At 39.4% G+C, this 18,552-nt stretch overlaps 3 protein-coding genes across 10 annotated transcripts in view; 1 reads left to right on the forward strand and 2 right to left on the reverse strand.

Annotated features, from left to right (window-relative positions):
* Rim2 (replication in mitochondria 2) overlaps positions 1-18,552 on the reverse strand; it is a 145,851-nt gene that overhangs the window by 14,314 nt on the left and 112,985 nt on the right. The window lies entirely within an intron of this gene.
* On the forward strand, positions 462-14,242 carry LOC143427349 (uncharacterized). Of its 8 annotated transcripts, none has more exons than XM_076901398.1 (20): positions 462-610; positions 943-1,065; positions 1,195-1,452; positions 1,524-1,691; positions 1,798-4,356; positions 4,841-4,981; positions 5,131-5,417; positions 5,501-6,189; positions 6,285-6,412; positions 6,885-6,941; positions 7,546-7,713; positions 8,177-8,245; positions 8,451-8,765; positions 8,880-9,251; positions 9,334-11,275; positions 11,394-12,406; positions 12,478-12,765; positions 12,837-13,016; positions 13,082-13,461; positions 13,546-14,242. In XM_076901398.1, exons 1-20 carry the CDS (start codon positions 548-550, stop codon positions 13,664-13,666), a joined length of 9,321 nt encoding a protein of 3,106 aa, XP_076757513.1. In that variant the 5' UTR covers positions 462-547; the 3' UTR covers positions 13,667-14,242. The 8 variants fall into 8 exon arrangements, with proteins under 8 accessions (XP_076757513.1, XP_076757514.1, XP_076757515.1 ...); XM_076901399.1 differs by having other exon boundaries at positions 8,180-8,245; XM_076901400.1 differs by having other exon boundaries at positions 6,888-6,941.
* Positions 14,291-18,434, reverse strand: LOC143427351 (2-phosphoxylose phosphatase 1). Its single transcript, XM_076901407.1, has 4 exons — positions 17,326-18,434; positions 16,627-16,794; positions 15,971-16,536; positions 14,291-15,883 (listed from the first exon to the last, which is right to left on the reverse strand). The coding sequence occupies exons 1-4, from the start codon at positions 17,414-17,416 to the stop codon at positions 15,140-15,142; spliced, it is 1,569 nt and encodes a 522-aa protein (XP_076757522.1). The 5' UTR covers positions 17,417-18,434; the 3' UTR covers positions 14,291-15,139.

Genomic DNA, 18,552 nt, shown 5'->3' on the forward strand with positions numbered 1-18,552 from the left:
TTATAGAACCTGAAAGAATTTAAATTACAATTTGAAACTGATCACGCAGGTGTTTCTAAACAATTGTTAGTCAGCGATCTAGTGAGATAGAGACGACACCTTAAGCCTGGTTCTCAACGAACTAGTGTTTTCCGTTCTGAAGGAGCTCTACATTTTTATTGGTACAGACGGTTTCAATTATCGTATTACGCATCGTTATATTATATTTTAAACGGTATTATTTTGTTTGTTTACCATCAGTGTCGAAGCAACGAAATCTGATTGGACTGCGAGTGACAAATGTAAACGCTCGATGGTCGAACGACGATCGAGTTGACGATCTATTTATTGAGTGATCTACGACAGAACATTGGACGCTATAGCGATTCGTATTTTTCTAAATCGACAACGGTCAGTCGTTTCTCGGGTTGACTGTTTGGAGTGACGTGAGTCTGAGATGTAGCGGATGAGAATATTCGTGCCTGCCGATCGTTCAACAATTAACAATTGAGCTGGTTCGTCGTCTCTCGATTATTAAACGAGCGATTGTTAATCGGGTTTTAATGCGATGAGTAAAGCAACAGACGACGATGAGCGTAGAAAACGCTCTCTGGAAGCGGGCAGAGAAATGGTAGGTTTTTCTCTCACGATTTATTATTTCCATCGTGATCTCAGATTTCGCGTATGGGTTTTAATTGATCGCAATTTAACGTCTCATCTACCATGTTAGATTCGTTTCGTTTAATGGCTTCCTGGATATTTGTTTATTATATCATCGAGGACGAACAGGACGTTAGAAAAAAATTGTAATCCTTTTCGTAAGAGAGTAACGTTAAACTCGCTGTTTCTGATTTGAAACAGCGCCAGATTGTAGCGCAGTTCGGTGTTTCATTTTGTTCTTGCACCTCTCATTTTGTTTCTCGTATCGCTATGATTCTCTGATCTTCGAACATTTTCGTTTAGCTGGAGAAGTACAAGGCGGAGAGGGCCAGCAAAGTTCTAGGTGCGAGTAGCAGCCAGGCAGACGAGGCATCGGATGAAGACTCGTTTCATCATGAAAAGTCTGGCAGACACAAAGAGTCTTATGTTAGTAACTGCTTCTGTGTATTGATTTTCATGAAAAGTTGTCCGCGTTGATAAATGTTTAATGTAATAGAGCAAATTGATCGTACGAGGATCGTTTTCCGTATAGAATTTCATTCTTATCGATTACAGGTACACGAGGGTGTTTCTTCGAGAGATCTGACCCAAAGCAGCGTCAGTATGAGCGAAGGAGAAGCAGACGGGGATTTAGAAGGTCTCGCAGGAAGGGTGGCTCAATTAGAAGAGCTGCTGCAAGGAAAGGAAGCCATTGTGGAAGCCTTAAACGCAGAGATAGATCATTTGAGAGCGGAGGCGTCATCTCCTAACTCTTCTCAAAGCCAGAACAGTAGTATACATAGCAGAGATGTCATATCCTTGTATCACATAAAAGTAAGGAGAATATTCATTTGTTTTTGGTCACATTATACGCAGACAGTCATATATTATGTTTTGTTAAACAGCTGCAAGAGTTTGAAAAAGCAGTGACTCAAAGAGATAACCTGATCGAGGATCTTACGTGGTCTCTGCAACATGCTCTGTCTGTAAGAGACAATCTGGTTAGCCAATTAAATTCGTTGACTGCTATGGAATTACCCAGTACTGCAAATGATAAGAACTTGCGAGAACAGGTTAGAATCGTATATTTCGTCTTAAATCTTACATTGTATTTGTACCTGTCTTCTTTAGCTTAATTTAGTAATATAATCTCTGATGTAAATTGACTTTTTATTTTAGATTGATGTTTTAGAGAAGACTTTGAGTGACCAGAGAGCAACGATACAGAAATTAAATGATCAGTTGACTCAAATCCAAGAACATGTGCAAACACTGGAAATGGAGAAAGAAACGCGAAATGCAGAGATTAGCGATTATAAGTTGCAGATAAGTAACTTGAACGAACAGATCCGTCTAAGTGCCGATGATAAAAATCTAAACATCGCCGAGACTTTAGAGCAGCAAAAACAGTACGAGGCACGTGTAGATAAGATAAAACAAGATATGCAGCATATATTAAAAAAGTTCACGGCTGAAACTAACATGAATACTGCCCGTCATCAGCAAGAGTTGAGGGACTTGACCACGAAGCACGAGACGGAGATGATAACACTCCACGAGAAGTATGAAACGCATTTGCAGAAACTGAAGGATGAAAACAAATGTTTAGCCGATCGTCTGAACAAAGAACTGCCGGATCTGGAGACTAGACACGCCAAAGAGCTTTCCATATTTCAAACGCAATTGTCTCATTACAAGAAAACCGTAGAAGCACTAAAACTTGAATTAATGAATCGTTCGGAGTCTCAGAAAACGGCACAGGTCGAGCTGAACGAATATAAATCGAAATTGAACGAGTTCAAGGTACAATCGGAAAAGGCCCTGCGTATCCAAGAGCTTGACCACCAAAGGGACAAAGAGATGCTGACTGAGCAGATAAAACTGCATAAGCTTCAGTTAGAAGAGATGACTTCGAAGTACATCACGGCGACTGCACTGCTTGAATCAAAGGAGAGCATCGAGCGTTCGTTGGAACAAGCATTGACAAGTGCTGCTACGTTGAAAGACGAGAACGATAGTCTAAAGTTCAAGCTGGACGATCTTTCGTCGAGATACTCAGCTGCGCAGTCGTTGATAGAAAGCAGTCAATCCCACGAGAGAACTTTGAGCAACAGAGTCTACGACTTGGAGAAGTCCTTGTCCAGGTTTAGTGGTGTAAACGTGAGCACTCTTAGCGAGTTGAACGAAACAACGTATCAGACGTTTGATGAAGTTGCTATGCAATATCAATTGACCAAGCAGAAGTTTGAAGAAAAGGCGAACTTGGAGAAGCTTTTGGTTGAGAAGATCGAGCGTCTCGAGGAGGACGTTCGTAAATCAAAAGAGGACTTAGAGCAAGCAAATCTCACGAGGAAATCGTACGAGAAGCAGCTTAAGGACATGAAAAATATGTGCGACAAGTACAAGTCTGAACTGTCTTCCTTAAAGAAGGACAACTCGGAAAGTCAAAGTATCAACGACTTGCTGCGTAGAACTGAAGAGGATCAAAAGGAAATCGTGATGCTCAAAACGATTCTCGAACAGAAAGAAAAAGAGCTTACCGAGTCCGTAACGAAAATGTACGATTTATCAGAGAAGTTGAAAAAGTCTGAGCAAGAGTGTGAACAGCTGAAAAACGGATTAGCAACAGCATGGGCCCAATGTGCGGAAGTCGAGGAAAAATTGAGTCAAACGTTAGCTCTGAACGATAGCAAGCTCGATACCTCTGTGCCATCATCCAGTTACAATAGTGCCTTAACCAAGCAATTTAAATTAAGCAACGTTATGAATGATTCTGTAAATACGACACATGATCAGAGTGTAGACAACAATAAGATTTCATGCGAGAAAAATGAGGATTTCGATGATAATAATAGAATAGCATCGTTGCAGGGGAAACTGACGTCTTTGTTGGAAGAGAATGAGAGGCTACTGAAGGAACAGGAACATTGGACGAATCTGCAGGCGGACTACGAGGAGGTGAAAAACAAATTAAAGCAGTACACTTTGCTTTCGGAGAACCTCGCCGCGGAAAAGGAGTGCAAGACGGAAGAGAACAGAGTTCTGGCGAAGAAACTTGAAAGTATGCATTCGTTACAAGACTCCGTGAATCGATTGAGGTCGGAAAAAGAGAGTTTGCGTAAAGAAATCGAAGCGCTGATTAGCGTTCATGACGAGCAGATAAGCGCTGTGAAAGCTGAGACTTCGTCTGAGATTAAAAAGATACAATCATTGATGTTGGGTATGAAAGAAGGGAGCACGGAGCTGAGCGATTTGAAAACCGAATTAGAGACCCGGCATGCGAAAGAAATGGAGGAACTTCGCACGTATTTCGAGCAGAAGTGTCTGCTGATGGAAAAGCAGTATTCCGAGGAAATATTTAGTCAGCAGTCGAAGAAAATGTCAGATAACGATAGTGAGATCGCTGATTTGACCGATGGCTTATATTTTGGAGGCGCTGGGGATTGTTTGAACATGTCGAACATTTCTGGACGTAGCTCGAGGCTTGGTTCTCCTGTTGGAGACGAGCAACCAAAGCACCTCGGTCAAAATTTTCATAGTAACAGCAAATCTGAGTTAGAGTATGAAATGAACGTTAAAGCTTTGCAACAAGAACTACAAAACAAGATAATCGAGGTTCAGGAATTGAAATTGCACTACGAAAAAGCATTAGAGGAGCAAAAGAGCGTGTACGAAAGAGAATTGTACGATAACAAAGTTAAAGACAGGCGTGAAACGGTCAGAAATGTAGTAAATCAGGTAAGTTCGATATTAGATTCTGCGCTTTTGTATTTGCGTATCGAATGCACTTCATATATAATTACTTCTTGTGTTAAATGTTGAACCCTTTTCTTATGCGATGTAGCTGCTTTTCTCTCTTTAAAAGTATGTATACATTGCCGATGAATATTGAGTTCATTTGTTCACTTCATTACATTAAATTGCACTTTATTTTAATTCTTAATATATTCTTTCTGAATAGTTCTATACATTTACAAAAAAAAAAAACGCATGTTACTTTAATCTGTTTGAATTTGTGGTCTGTGTTCTATTCTTTTTTTTTTTTATATTTATTCTTAATATCTTAGACCTAGAAGCATTTTAGAATATTAAAGTTCTCGGTTGTGAATAGACTCTGAGTTTTGAATAGCAACAGAATTGCTCTAAACTAAATATTGTCATGATGTATACGTTCCTTCCGTAACTAACATGCTATTGTGTGACCACATACGTGTGCATGCAGCATTGTCAAACAGAATGGGATGCGGGTGCGTTGGAAAACGGTGAATTAACGCAACTTCGAGCGGCCTACAATCATCAGTTGGAAGAGCAAATCGCGCTAGCTAAGTTGGATATTGTCAATGCGCTTCAAGAACAAATTCAGGTAGCTTCAGACTCAACGACATATCAGTTTATGCCATATCTCCTTGCAGAAATCCATTACAAAACAGCTACAATAGGCAATGATTTAAATTGATGTATATTTTTATAAAAAAATCTTATGTACATGTTCTCTTATAACTTAACGAATAGACACTTCTGACGGTGGAATCAGACGTGGAGGACAACTGGCCGGCGGAATTGTTGGAGTTACGTGATAAGCTTACCAGCAATGCCAAGAAGGAGATGCGAATACTTAAAGAAACTCATGCTGGGGAGGTGCAACGTCTTAAGGAGGAGCATTCACGTGCTGTAGCTAGAATGATTAATCGTCATCAGGAGGAGCTTCATAGAATTAAATCTGAGTATGCTCAGAGTTACGGAGGGAAATGTGATTCTGATAGAGGTCCATTAACAGATCAGAAAATCTTCGAAGAAAGGTATTTGAGTCTCAGCAGAACTAAATAGAGCTGAAAGTTATATCAAGATACATCGTTAACGAACTATAATACTTTTGTTGCAGAAATATTTTGAGCAGGACGTGTGCGACTCTCAAGGCACTGATCGAGGAACTGATAAAATACTTTGTGATCTGCGAGGAAGAAGTTAACAATACTCTTATCACTGAAGTTGTTAAGCGACAATTGTGCGATAATATAAGCAATGAAAAGAGAGTACAAACCAATGAAATCGAAGGACTTAGCTTCGACGAGCCAAAGAGTCAAACCAGCCCTACTAACTTAGCTGAGACTAGGATTCAAAGAGTTCACTTTGCACCTAAAACGAGAGAAATAATTTCTATAATAAACAGCAATCCTGAAACTCTGCTGACTATTTTGGAAGAAGATGGTAGTATAACAGAGAAGTTAAAAGAAGAATTGAATCATTGTGTGCGCCGTTTGAAGTCCGAGAGCGCCGAGATTCTCAACACTTCTTTGTCCACGGGCGAGAGAAAACGTGGTTCATCTTCAAAAGATATTCTTTGGTTGAATAAAGCTAACGAAGATCTAAACTTGAAGCTTCGCCACGCGGAAGCTCTGATCATGGGTTACCAGGAAGAGATGGACCATCTGAAAGCAACCGTTTTGGATCTCCAGAGAAAACTGATTAACGCAGAGAATAAGAAAGAGACCATCACGGAAGGTTACGGAGAGAATTATGATATAGGTACTGAAATCACCTTGCAGGACTTTTCGCAATTACAAGAGAGAGGTATTGGCTGTTCAATTGTCATTTGTATATATTTAAACATTATATTTCAGACTTGCATTTAATCTATTAAATAATACGTGCTCTTCATTCTGTAGCGAGACACGTTTTGTCGAATGGAGGAGGGGACTGTACGGATTTACTACAATTGATAGAAGAACTGTGCAGACAAAGTGATAAACTGATGGAAGAGGGAAAACGGGAGAAGGAAGATCTACAACAGCAGGTAAATTCGAAGTGTTTCCCCTCCCAAAGAATGCACTGATTGCATGTATTTTCATTACATAGAAATTGGTATGCTACATACGAAATAGTTGTGGTGCATTGCATATGATTCACGAGTTCTGTACTTAGTAGATGATTATTTTAGTGTTTTATCTGTTTTCGTGTTTACGAGCTTAATTATTCATTGTACATTGCAATGGAATTATCTTTTTCTTAAATTGATAATGTACAGATAACATCACTATTCATTCATCGATCTTTCTACGGAGATGTAATTTGTAATCGATTCATCTATCATTTAGAAAGTATTTTAGTCGAATGACGAACTTGTATTTAAAACCGATAGAAAGGGATTTACTAATTTGGATATTGCCTAGAATACGTAATGAAAAGAGAGATAAGGCAGGTAAAATTGTATTGGCTCTGTGATGCTGTTTTAAAAGAATTGATTGGCGTTCTTGTTATCTTGCCAGCAGGTGCCTTTAGAACCTACTCCTACCCCATACATTCTCAGGGTTTGCCATCAAAAGGTAAATTATAGAATTACTAATACTATTATTAAAAAAGCCACGCCGTAAGTTAACTTTTAACCACCAAAACATGCAACATTTAATGGTGAACTGTTAATAACACTCTAAAAATTTCTTTTGTTTTTAACAAAACGGTAAGTCACGAGAATCCGCTAAATCTCATGCCATCATTAAGAGTAACGATTACTTTCCAATAATTAATCAATGCATGCGTCACAATGAATAGCATCTGTCCCCATTACTCTCCGATATGCATGCGATTAATATTCTAAATTAACTCTTTCGTATTTTGTCTAGTTGTATTTATTAATCAATCAATACCAAGGAGTCTTATAGTTGACCAGAAGGAATTGATGAACATTTTTTATCATTCATTTAGAATGCAATTTCTTTTGCATAAAAGTTTTTTCTTTTTCTATTTTTATGTATACTATGTTTTGAGGCATGTAATCTTTTGTAATTTTCAGTTCTCTATTACGACTGATTAATTAATTGTGCGTATCACGTAAAAATGATTAAAATTCTTAATTCAAGATTTTTTTATGTAGCCACCTACTTCAATGGAATTCCTTTATTACTATTAACTGAAAGGAAATATGCGTAGATTGAGGCAGCCGATAAGCAATTAAAAGCGACTCGTAAATTCTTGGACGAACAAGCAAGTGAAAGAGAAGCTGAGAGGGATGAAGCCGCAAAACAGATAAAATTTATGCAGGAGCAGCTTAGGGAACGTGAGCGGGAAAAAGAACGGGACCAACGTATCACGTCTGAGGTAACTTACAGAAAATACTTATTGAATTGAACGAAAGGGAAAAATCTAATTTATGTAATTTACCAAATACTTGTACGTCTGCTTCCTAAGAGACCCGCTTTTTTGGAAACTTTGCTGGGTGCAATTTAATTATTACATTTTCTTTTTTTAACTAATCAATTTACACACAAATGGTTGGACGAGAAATAAGAAACAATCTCTTATCGTTTTTGCGCTTGGACATTTATATATATTGGATTGGGATCTTTTACAATTTTTACTGATTCATGATTTACCAAAAAAAAATAATACTAATGGTCAATTTGAGGATAATAGATTTTGTGCAATTTAAATTTCCACTTTTATATTTATCATCAGCTAAGTTATAGAATAATTAAGCAGCTTTTAACACGCATTATCACTAATCGTATTAACACGAGTTTTCCCGCACTATGGTTTTGGTTTTCTGTTTGAACGCACAAAGCAGTCTACATTATCACCTGAAGCATCGTCAGACGTCCCTGTGCTTCGAGTATCTGACATCAATGCAGTCGTGAGTGATTATTTATTTATAAGAATTAAAAACATTCTTTTATGCATGTAATTTTTACTGGTTTTGGAAACTCGAACCCATTTTTATCACTTTGTCCTCTTTACATATCAGTGGTGCCTAGCTAAGTGTCAATCATTGGTCCTGGTGAATGGAATAAGTCGATAATTATAAAGTTTCGTTTAAAAACAAATCGAATTCAATACAGGTGGAAGTTTTGGAGTCTCAGATGAGAGAAATGTCCTCTCTCATGTCCGACACGGAAGCGAAAAAGACTGAAACAGAAAGCGAGTTGAAAGCAGCCATCGATAAAATCTGCGTGCTCAGGGAAATAATCACGGACTTGGAGCAACAGTTACGAATCAAGACCGAGAAGGAGGAATCTCTACAGTTGCAAATCAATCAATTGGAAACTGTGATTGCTGCACAGACTAAGAATCAGCATGATTTGGTCCATGAATTAGACTCTATTAAAATGGGTAGCGAGAGTAAGCATTTGAACGAGCACATTAACCACCTGCAGGTGAGCTTTCATCGAAGGCTTTTATTTCACGAGTGTTGAAGACATCTCCGGTATCTAATATACGTTCTAGACTATGATCTATTTTAATATCTTCACTTAAATATGATATTGTAGGAGGAATTAAGGAAACACAAGTTGAGCACAGAACAATTCAACGTAAACTCCGCCGCATTGAATCAGATGAAAACGGAACTTCGTGATATGCAAAGCCAGTTAGACAAACGAATCAAAGAATTGGAATCTGCGCATATGTGTAGTTCAAATTTGAGTTTGAGCCAACCGAGCGAGGATATCTCCATCAGGGAGCAAATAGATGCTTCGCGGTGCCCTACTCCAGACGATCCTACCGCTCCACCGATGTTGCCTCTTGATCAACTTCTGAAACTCAAGGAGAAAATGGTGAAACACGCCAGAGCGGAAGAAGTGGCTTTCAAACGAATCAAAGACCTAGAACTACAAGTGACCGCTCTGAAAAATCAAAATGAGGTACATCATTGGGGGACATTTAGTCGTTAAAACTTTCGTTGTACAACATTATGCTGAATACCAATTCTCTTTTTCGTTGCAGGAATTGCAAGCGGAGCAAGAAATACTTCAGCAAACAGCGTCTGAACAGCTGTTTCAGATAGAAGCAATGCGTGGTAGATTGGAACAGCACAAACAAAGCGCACCGTTCGCTCAGAGGCAAGCCACATCGCGTTTAGAGTTACAGTTACACGAAGCTAACGCAAAGCTTCAATCTTTGGAACGAACTGTTGCCGATAAAGATCTAGAATTGAAGGATATGAAGACCCAATTCGACAGAGTCAATCAATTACTACAAGAAAAAGAAGCAGAGATCGAAAACGTGGTGCAAATGGAAAGTGCTACTATTCAGAAATTGAAGGAACACCTAGAAGACCTTGAGGAGGAGAAGAAGGTTCTCCAGGCAAAAGTTGGGGTTCAGGAGCATGCTCAGTTAGAATTGCCAAAATTAATAGACAGCATGCTGGCGGATAAAAATGAGGAAATAGACCACTTGAAGGAACAATTGTCGAAGAAAGAAAAGCAATTGGAAGTATTCTCTTCTGTAAATTTGGATGAGACACACTTGAAAGAGTTGGCACGGCAAGCGGAAACGAAAAACAGTGCCCGTACGCTTAGCGACATTCTGTCCATTCACTCGGAATGTGAAGAGACCGCAGAGGCCATCAGGGAACCTAATGTAACACCAAATTTGCCCAACTTATCTGATTTTAAAGTTCCTACTCTTTACGGTACTTCGAAAAATGAGGTCAACATAACAATGCCTTCGATGGACACTTCTAGGATGTGTTTTCAGATTCCTCCTTTGGAACTGGGTTCTGGGAGCGTATCTGCAACCTCCAATCAACAGTCTGGAGTCTCAGATTTGTTGCATAGCGATTTAGATTTGAAAACATCATCCTCACGGAGCGCTCTTTCCGTGGATAAGACTGATCGTACCTGCCAGTTGGGAGAAAAAGGTATTCAGACGGAAGAATTTCTAGGGAAAGATTATGTTAATGATGTATATGCGACTGGTAGTAACAGGTCTTGCGTTACTTCAATGAAATACACTCAAACGTCTGGTAATGATACCTTGAAAGAGACAGAAAATCTTGAGAACCAATTGCAAGCCCTGAAAGAAAAATTGTTGGCCACGTCAGCTATTTTAAACAAAAGGGAGGCTGATTTGATAGCTTTGCAGAAACTTTACGACGAACTCCAGTCGGAGTTCAAGGAGATGGTTGAGACGCTCACTAGGGACAAATATTTTTATCAAGAGCAGTACGAAGTATCGCGGGCGTCGGAGAATAAGATAAGGAAAGATTTGGAGGAAGTGGAAAATATCTTAAAACTGAGAGACGACGAGATACAGGAGCACAAAGATAAAATGCAAATGAACGAAAGAATCATAATGGAATTGAACTCGGAGAATAACAAGTTGAAGAAGCATATGGAGGAAAACGAACAGGAACAAACGCGAAAATATGCCGCCTTGCTACAGGAGAAAATGAAAGAGTTGCAGAACTTCAGAGATGCGATTCTCGAGAAAGATATCACCATCGAGACCATTCAAACTCGTAATATCGAGATAGAAAATGAAAACAAACAGTTGTATGAATTCAAGACTAAGTATCAGTTGTCCAAGCAGGAGATTAAAAGACTAACCGAAGACCTGAGTAACCAGGATCAAATCATTAAACGGCTTGAAGAAATGGCCAAACGCACCAGCTTCTCAGGAACGTCTTCACCCTCTAATGAAAAGGATCAGGAGATCCATCATCTGCAGGAATATTTAAAGGAAAAGGACAAAGTGATTCGAGAGATGAGTGATGATAGCAAGAGCTTGCACAAAGCTCTGGAAACTATACAGAATAAAATGAAGGAATCCGGAAATGTGGTTGAGTTGAGAAAGAAGCTGAAAGATGAAAGAAAGCTAAACGCTGAACTTAGGAATGTGGTAGAGAGTCTAAGCAAGGAACTGTCCGATTTGAAGTTGCCAGCACGTGAGTATTTTTTTTTTTTTATATACTTCCAGTATCTACTATATTGGAGACATAATTTTTTTAGTAGATAAGCACAGAATTATTCACGATAGCAATTATTTATCGTATGAATTTGCAGAACGGTTGCAGGATGACACTGACATCGAAGATATGGTACAAAGGGAGTTGAACTTATCAGCTCATTTAGACAGACAGATCATGAACGCCATAGAAAGTGACGCGGACGATAAAATTAAAGTAGAAAGGCAAACTATCCAGACACAAAGTCCCTATCAGGAACATCAAAGTGGAAGGTGTGCGGAATTGAAATTGAAATTGAGCCAGGCTAATAAGATTAACGAGGAGCTAAAGAAGCTGAAAGACGATCTGGAGATTGAGAGGGGTATGCTCAAGTGTCAGATAGCGGAATACGAGGGCCGTATTTTCCAACTTAAATCAGATTTAACGGAAGAATCGAAGAAAGTGGCTAAATTGGACGAAGAATTATCGTCAGAGAAGAGTTTGGTGCGAACAATGAAGATTCAGATCGAGAAAGAGCACAGAGCTATGCAGTCTGGGCATATTCAAGACTCAGAGTTAATAGAATTCCTTCAGAGCAAGCTAAAGACGTCTTTGGACAATGAAGCGAAGCTCAGATACGATTTGTCGTTGCTACGACAGGAACACAAGAGTATGGAAATACAGCTAAGTTTGATGAAGGACCACATGCAGTCTCAAAAGGCTGATGATCTGCCAAAACTGACGGATCTCCTAGAAACCGAAAGAAAAAAGTACTTGTCGCTGATGGAGAGCTTTGAGAAAGTCGAAAGGGACAATACAGAATTGAAGGACACTCTGAGGAAGTTACAGGCGGAAAAAAGTCGTTTCGAGAAACAACTGGAGGTGGAAGTGGAGGAGAAGGAGAAATTGATAAGCAGTTTGGCTTTAGTGGAGGGAATTAAGGACCATCTACAAACTGATCTGAGGCGTACTAAAGAGGAGGTGAAAGCAAGGGAGGAGGAATGCGAATGGCTGCAGAAAAGAATTAAAATTATGTCCGATACAGAGGCTAGGAGACAGGAGCAGAGAACTAGTGAAGAAAATGAACTGAAGGCGTTAAGGAGGGAGATCAATAACGCCAGAGAAGTGATGGTTAGTAGAAAGATATATCAATTCATAATAATTAGTTTCTATTAAAGGTAATTAATATAATTATTCAACAGACGGATCTAGAGGCCGATATGAAACAATCGAAGAGGGAATTGACAGAGTCCCTCGAGCGTGAGATGAAGCTTGCCGAGACTCTAGAGGCTATCAAAGAGCGAGAAAGTGATCTCCACAAAAAGCTGTCATCTTCCAAAGACACGGAGAAGAAATTGAGAGATATGATCGTTGAATTACAACAAGATTTAAAAGCTTGCACGAGGAGGGAATTGGAGCTGACAAAGGAGTTGAAAAATAGATTCACAAATGACAAAAATATGCCTGCCAAATTTGTACAAAAAATTAAAGTAATGATTCTTGTAATAGCTCGAATCGTACTGCTATAAATCTGTATTGCGATTAATATTTTATTACGCAGGATCTTAGCGATGCCAATGAAAAATATATGACGGAGAAATCTGTGCTTCAAGAGAAATTAATAAAGGCAAGGGAAGAAAAGGAGCAGCTGAGTCAACGAGTCAAATTACTCGAAGTTCAAGCGAAACAAAGCAATGGCTCTCAAGATTTGAATGCTATGTCTCCAAACAATGCAGACAAGGTAATTTTTACTTTCCTCGGTGTTCACATTTTGCTTTTAACTGTATAATAATTTTTGTCTCACAGTTGCAACACCTATTTGGGAAGTATTTGCGAGCGGATAGCAGACGCAAGGCCCTGACTTATCAGAAAAAATACTTGCTAACTATAATTGGTGGCTATCAATTGTCCGAAGAGAATACTTTAGCTATACTCGCTCAGTTAACCAAAGAACAACGATCTTACATTGTAATGGGTCGCAACAGAAAATCACCGAAAATACGTTTCAGAAGTGTAGTGCGCGTTTTGATTAGTATCCACAGAATGAAGTGGCTGATATTCAGGCGAAACATTGGCAAAAGGGTAGGTCTAAAGGCGCTACTGTGGAACATGGATCAGCCTCACCTGCCGATCCAGAAACCCACCATGAATCATTCGCCTCCTGTTCGTGAGAAGCGTACGTTTAAGTAAGTAAATTAACTGATGCTGATTTGGAAGAACTGCATCAAAAAAAGTGAGTTTTTGTATTACTCTTTGTACTGTATTTTTAGCGGGGACGGTGGTTTAGATGGGTTCATGCTTGAACAGTATTACCAGCGGCTAAAGAATATTCAGCAGACGATGGGTTTAGCGATGGCAGAGGCTGGGAATTTTCAGAATATTCCAGAATAGTATTACGATCGTCTAAGTTTTGTAAATGTTGCAGACTGTGATTCGAAGATCACATCGCTGTTTCTTTCTTTAGATGCGACAATTATCGTGCGGTCCACGTGGGATTACTGTTTTTGGTTGTCTCAATAACCGGAAACATTCGAAACTGGGCATTTCGATCAAAGATATTTGTTAAAAATGTTGAGCCTCTCAGCTATATTTTTTCTACCGACTGTATATGTACATATATATAGGACTATAGCATAGGAAACTATCAGTTGTTAAACACGCGTTAAGTCTGCACTAATTACTTAGATGATAATCCACCGTGTGTACTATAATTTGAATACTCCGTTAGAACCTTCGGACAATTTTTAAAGGGGGGGAATCGAACAAATCGTGGCGCTATACCAGTGCTTGAATGCCGTATTTTACCAAAGTTACTGATAGGAACACTGTTCTTAAACGTACTATTACTTTAAGGATACAGACCCGTGCCTTGTACATTATGATAAGTGATCTAGTATTTATTTATGGATGATCTGTATACGTACGTTTTTATATTGTGAATAAAGCATAGAATGACTTTTTACCAAATCGCTATTGGTCGATCGGGATTTATAAATAAACAGGTGATGCATTCGAGACAATTCAGTTCGGAGTAATTATATATTTTAACAAAAAGAGATCTCTATAATTTAATTCAACATTGTTTCGTATATCTTTCAGCGAAGACTGACCACTGTACAGCCTTACAATGCTATTTTTGAACCGTGCAATTTTAAGTAGATACGTATGTGTTTAACAGCACTTTAGTATTGATCATTGTTATATGAGGATTCTGGTCCATTGTAAATTGAACAAGAACTAATTTTACATTAACATGGAAAATAATACTAATCAACAATGCGAAGACAAGGGAATTATATAATTATCCTATAATTTGTCGGACATTCAAAAGACTAAACGCAACTCCCGCTTGGTAAAAGTTATTTACATATGTACAATGAGACGTGTGATAAAATATATGGCAATTATCCAGCTTTATATATGTATATATACTTACATATACATATATATATAAAGCTACATTCGATTTTGTGAAACGTAGTCTAAGAAGGTAAGGCTTTCTTTTTTATTTATTTTTTTTTGTTTTGTTTTGTTTATTCGTTCGAAGACGTAGGTATTTAAAGAGTGCAAATTTTACTATCATTTCATTTCGTACTTTATACTTTGAGATTCCCGTAACAAAGTATCATTTTCGCGATATATTTTTAATACTTTCTTCGTAAAATATTAGAAGATTAGATTTTCAGTTCTTGATTGATGTTCACGCGAGGAACATTAAACATTTCGTACAAACGATATTTCCGCGAGTTAATCATTTCCGAGCTGTAGACGTTGCGGTTCCCTGTTTATCATTTCGTTTCTTCCTTTGTTCCTTTAAATCGTCTTCGTAGCTCGGGAGAGATTAGCGCGCGTCGCGTGTTCGAATTACCCGCGCTTGTGATTGGTGCACGCATCCTTGAAGTTGGTCGCGTTGAACGGCCCGAAGTAATCGTCGTGAAGTTGCCTGATTATCGTCTCGATCGGGCACAATTTTGAATCTCTGCGAATCTTCTCCGCCTCGTTGCGTTCGATGTAACTGACGCTGTAGTAATTCGCGTTTCTGCAGAACGGGATTTTCTGGGTGAAGTCCTTGCCGTTGATCACCACACGGAAGTAGAAGTCGCTGGCCACGTGGTTCTCGTTCTTTGGATTTATCCGATAGACCTCGATTATGAACCGAGAAGCGTAATGCGGCGTGGTCAGCTTGTCAGAGAATATTCCCAGCGCCGTCGCGAGGTACTCCAACGTTTTGTCATGGCCAGAGTATAAAACAATCTTTGGTTTCGCCTCAGAGATGATACGTAGCATATAAGAAACTATACTGCGAAGTAGCCCGTAAGCCCTTAACAATCCATACTTCCTACGACTGACGCTTTTCGCGACCTGTTTAGATTCCCATTCAGTGTAAGCGAACAAGCCAGTTACGTGCTCGGTTCTTACGCAAACCCGTTGAGCCTCGATGTCTGTACAGGGTACGGAAGCGCCATGGCAAATGTAAGTCAACAACGCATCTTTCAACGTATTGGGATCAGTCATCTGGGCTTGATCAGGGATCTCAAAGACTGCGTTGGAAGCTTGACGAATCAGATCGGCCACTGCTGGATGAGACTTCAAATGATCGGACATTTCCTGTAACAATGTATACAGATAAAAGTTGTATTATTTCCATTGCAAGGGAAAGAGCATCTCGAATGGGACCAAGAAAGATTTAAATACCTTTAAGTGCTGTTTGAAAAACTTTTCAGCGGCGGGACATGCACAGTCCATATTACAAAAGGCATAACTTTGACTCTCTTGCATAGTAATTTTACCTAGGTTTTGGAAACTGTCGCCTTCCAGGAGAGCATACAACAATGCAACTGCACTTTGAACGGTCCTTCGATACCTGGTACTATACACAATGATATCCTTGTTAGATATGGAACCATTTCCAAGATTCAGTTTATGGTAATAGGCATTTCTAAGTATGATTCCAGTTTTTAGCATTTGTCCAACGCCTAGCGTTGTCAGTTGGCCGATTCTGCAGTCTTTTGAGTTACTCGGTAACATGGGGAAACCATGGAACGGTCCCAGAAATTGTGCCCAAGCGGTTCTTGAATAACTGGAGACGTTTTGCAGAAAATTTACATAGTTCTGATACAGGTTTTCTAACTCAGGTATGGAACTAAAATCTCCTCCACAATTTACTATACTTATATTACGAATGTGAGCCAAGGGACCTCTGTCTCCGTGTCGTACAAACACCAGAATCCCTCCCAGAGTTAAATTTCCGTCCAATTTGCCTGAAAGTAAGAGAACCACGGAATCATTTCAAAATACTTATAACAATAAGCAACTATTTAAATCCGGTTCGAGCAGCGTGTTTGAAGTACCTTCTGTTTCTGCTGTAATTTCACCTGGTGGATTACAGAAACGAAATATCTTTTTGGTTTTAACGTCGATTTTCAAATTCTTCGGAAATTCTCTGATCGAAACATCGTTCCCGAGAATTCTGGTCTGTATAGAACTCTTCTCATCAACGCCGATGTACTTGTACATACCTGCGCAATATAAAAGTAATACAATTTTATTTAAAATAATTACATAATGCTTGAATCCGTACGTATGCACCCGAACACGTGCACCCGGGAATTACAGCCTTTGACACTCGATCCGCCTTTCTCCTATTATACAAAACGGAAGAGAAAGAAAGGAGATCGGACGACAAAGGATTCTTTAGCAGTGTTTACATATACGGCTCACTGTAGGCGAACAAAGCCGATAATGTGAAAACGTGCATGCACCAGTTAATCTCGTTGTCGCGTGTATTTAACAACGCGCGTTTGAGCCGCGATAAAATAGAGTTTTGATATCAGAAGGGAATATAAAAACGTTTACCGGGTAACCGATAATCACCCTCACTGTAAACGTTATCATTCAAAGTAGCATAGGGAATAAAAATAATAAAAGGAAAAGGAACAAAAGTGTGGTAGTAAATAAAAGTTTTAATTTTTATCAGAATCGTGCGTACGGTACATGGGAAGATTAGGATAAAGGAGAAATGAACGTAGACGTTAAGTTTCTCCAATTACCAGCAACGAGGAGAAAGATCCACACGCTAAGGATCACGTAACAGTAAAACGCCCGGTGCTGGTATGAGAGCCGGACCATTTCCGCCAACATCCTGCGACCGATCCTGGACCCAGCCAGGTCCTTCCTGCCCTTCTATCACAGTCTCGATGATGATGATGTCGCTGACAACGATATCGAATTGAAAAACCAGAGCAGATCCGGTTCAACGACAGTTCTCCAAGTCGCATCCTCCCTGTTTAGGGAGGTTGCTGCATAATTTTCTTCCTTTGGCCTTTGGAGAAATCAAACGGGCCAAGATCCCGTGGATGACATCGTGAAGCGGATTTCTTACGTCCGTCCTCAACATCGGCTTTAACCGGAACACATTGGCGAGCGCAGGCGCTTGTCCAGCCTCTGACATCTCTTTAGACTAATTTTATCCTATTGTTAATTACTTTGACATGTTTACTTTCTCGAGTTATCATCGGTAACGGCATTGAACTCTTTCTTTATGGTAATTAACCGTACCTGCCAAAATTTGTTAACGGTACGTAGATACAATATTGCCATTCACCGTTGAAATTATTTAAGATTATTGTTCGGTCCTTATATTTCATGAGAATATTCCAATCAGATGTTGGAGAGATATCCGACATCTATGCGCTCGAGTTCCATCGCGACAGGTTAGTATTGAGCGCAAGCGCCCCTCATCTTCCTCGTAAATTTCACCCTTACACTGTAATCTTTTACTTGCAGAGTCGTCGTCCGCGTTCCGTGGACGATTCGATTGAAAAAATGGTCGATTTTGGAAAAGTTGACAAGTAACCCACTTTTGGAAAGGTTCCTTGTCGTAAGAAACAGGATCTCCCTTGCTCATCGAAGATCATGTATCCTCCTCCAAGTTGCTGCTCCTAAACTTTTTTACATTCGGAAATTTCTATTGTTACAATGATAAGAATGCGAATTGAATTGATCGAGGAATTTACGTCTGCGACATTTTATGGAAGCTACCCTCACTTTTCACATTTCTGACTGAATCGAGATTGAAGGATTTCACTCGCGATGAAGACCGGACAAAACAACGACCCTAGTGGAACATTTTTCAGCGACTACGACAGGTAAGCCGCGCTCCTTGTAACAGCAGTAGGTTAACGCACGACGCGTGCGCGTAAGGTGTGCGACTCCATTGGCCTGGTCGTCGTTTTAAATCCATTTCGATCCGCGGTCGTGAGAGCCATGAATTTCGC

This window comes from Xylocopa sonorina, chromosome 9 (genome assembly GCF_050948175.1).
Source record: "Xylocopa sonorina isolate GNS202 chromosome 9, iyXylSono1_principal, whole genome shotgun sequence".
Lineage (NCBI taxonomy): Eukaryota > Metazoa > Arthropoda > Insecta > Hymenoptera > Apidae > Xylocopa > Xylocopa sonorina.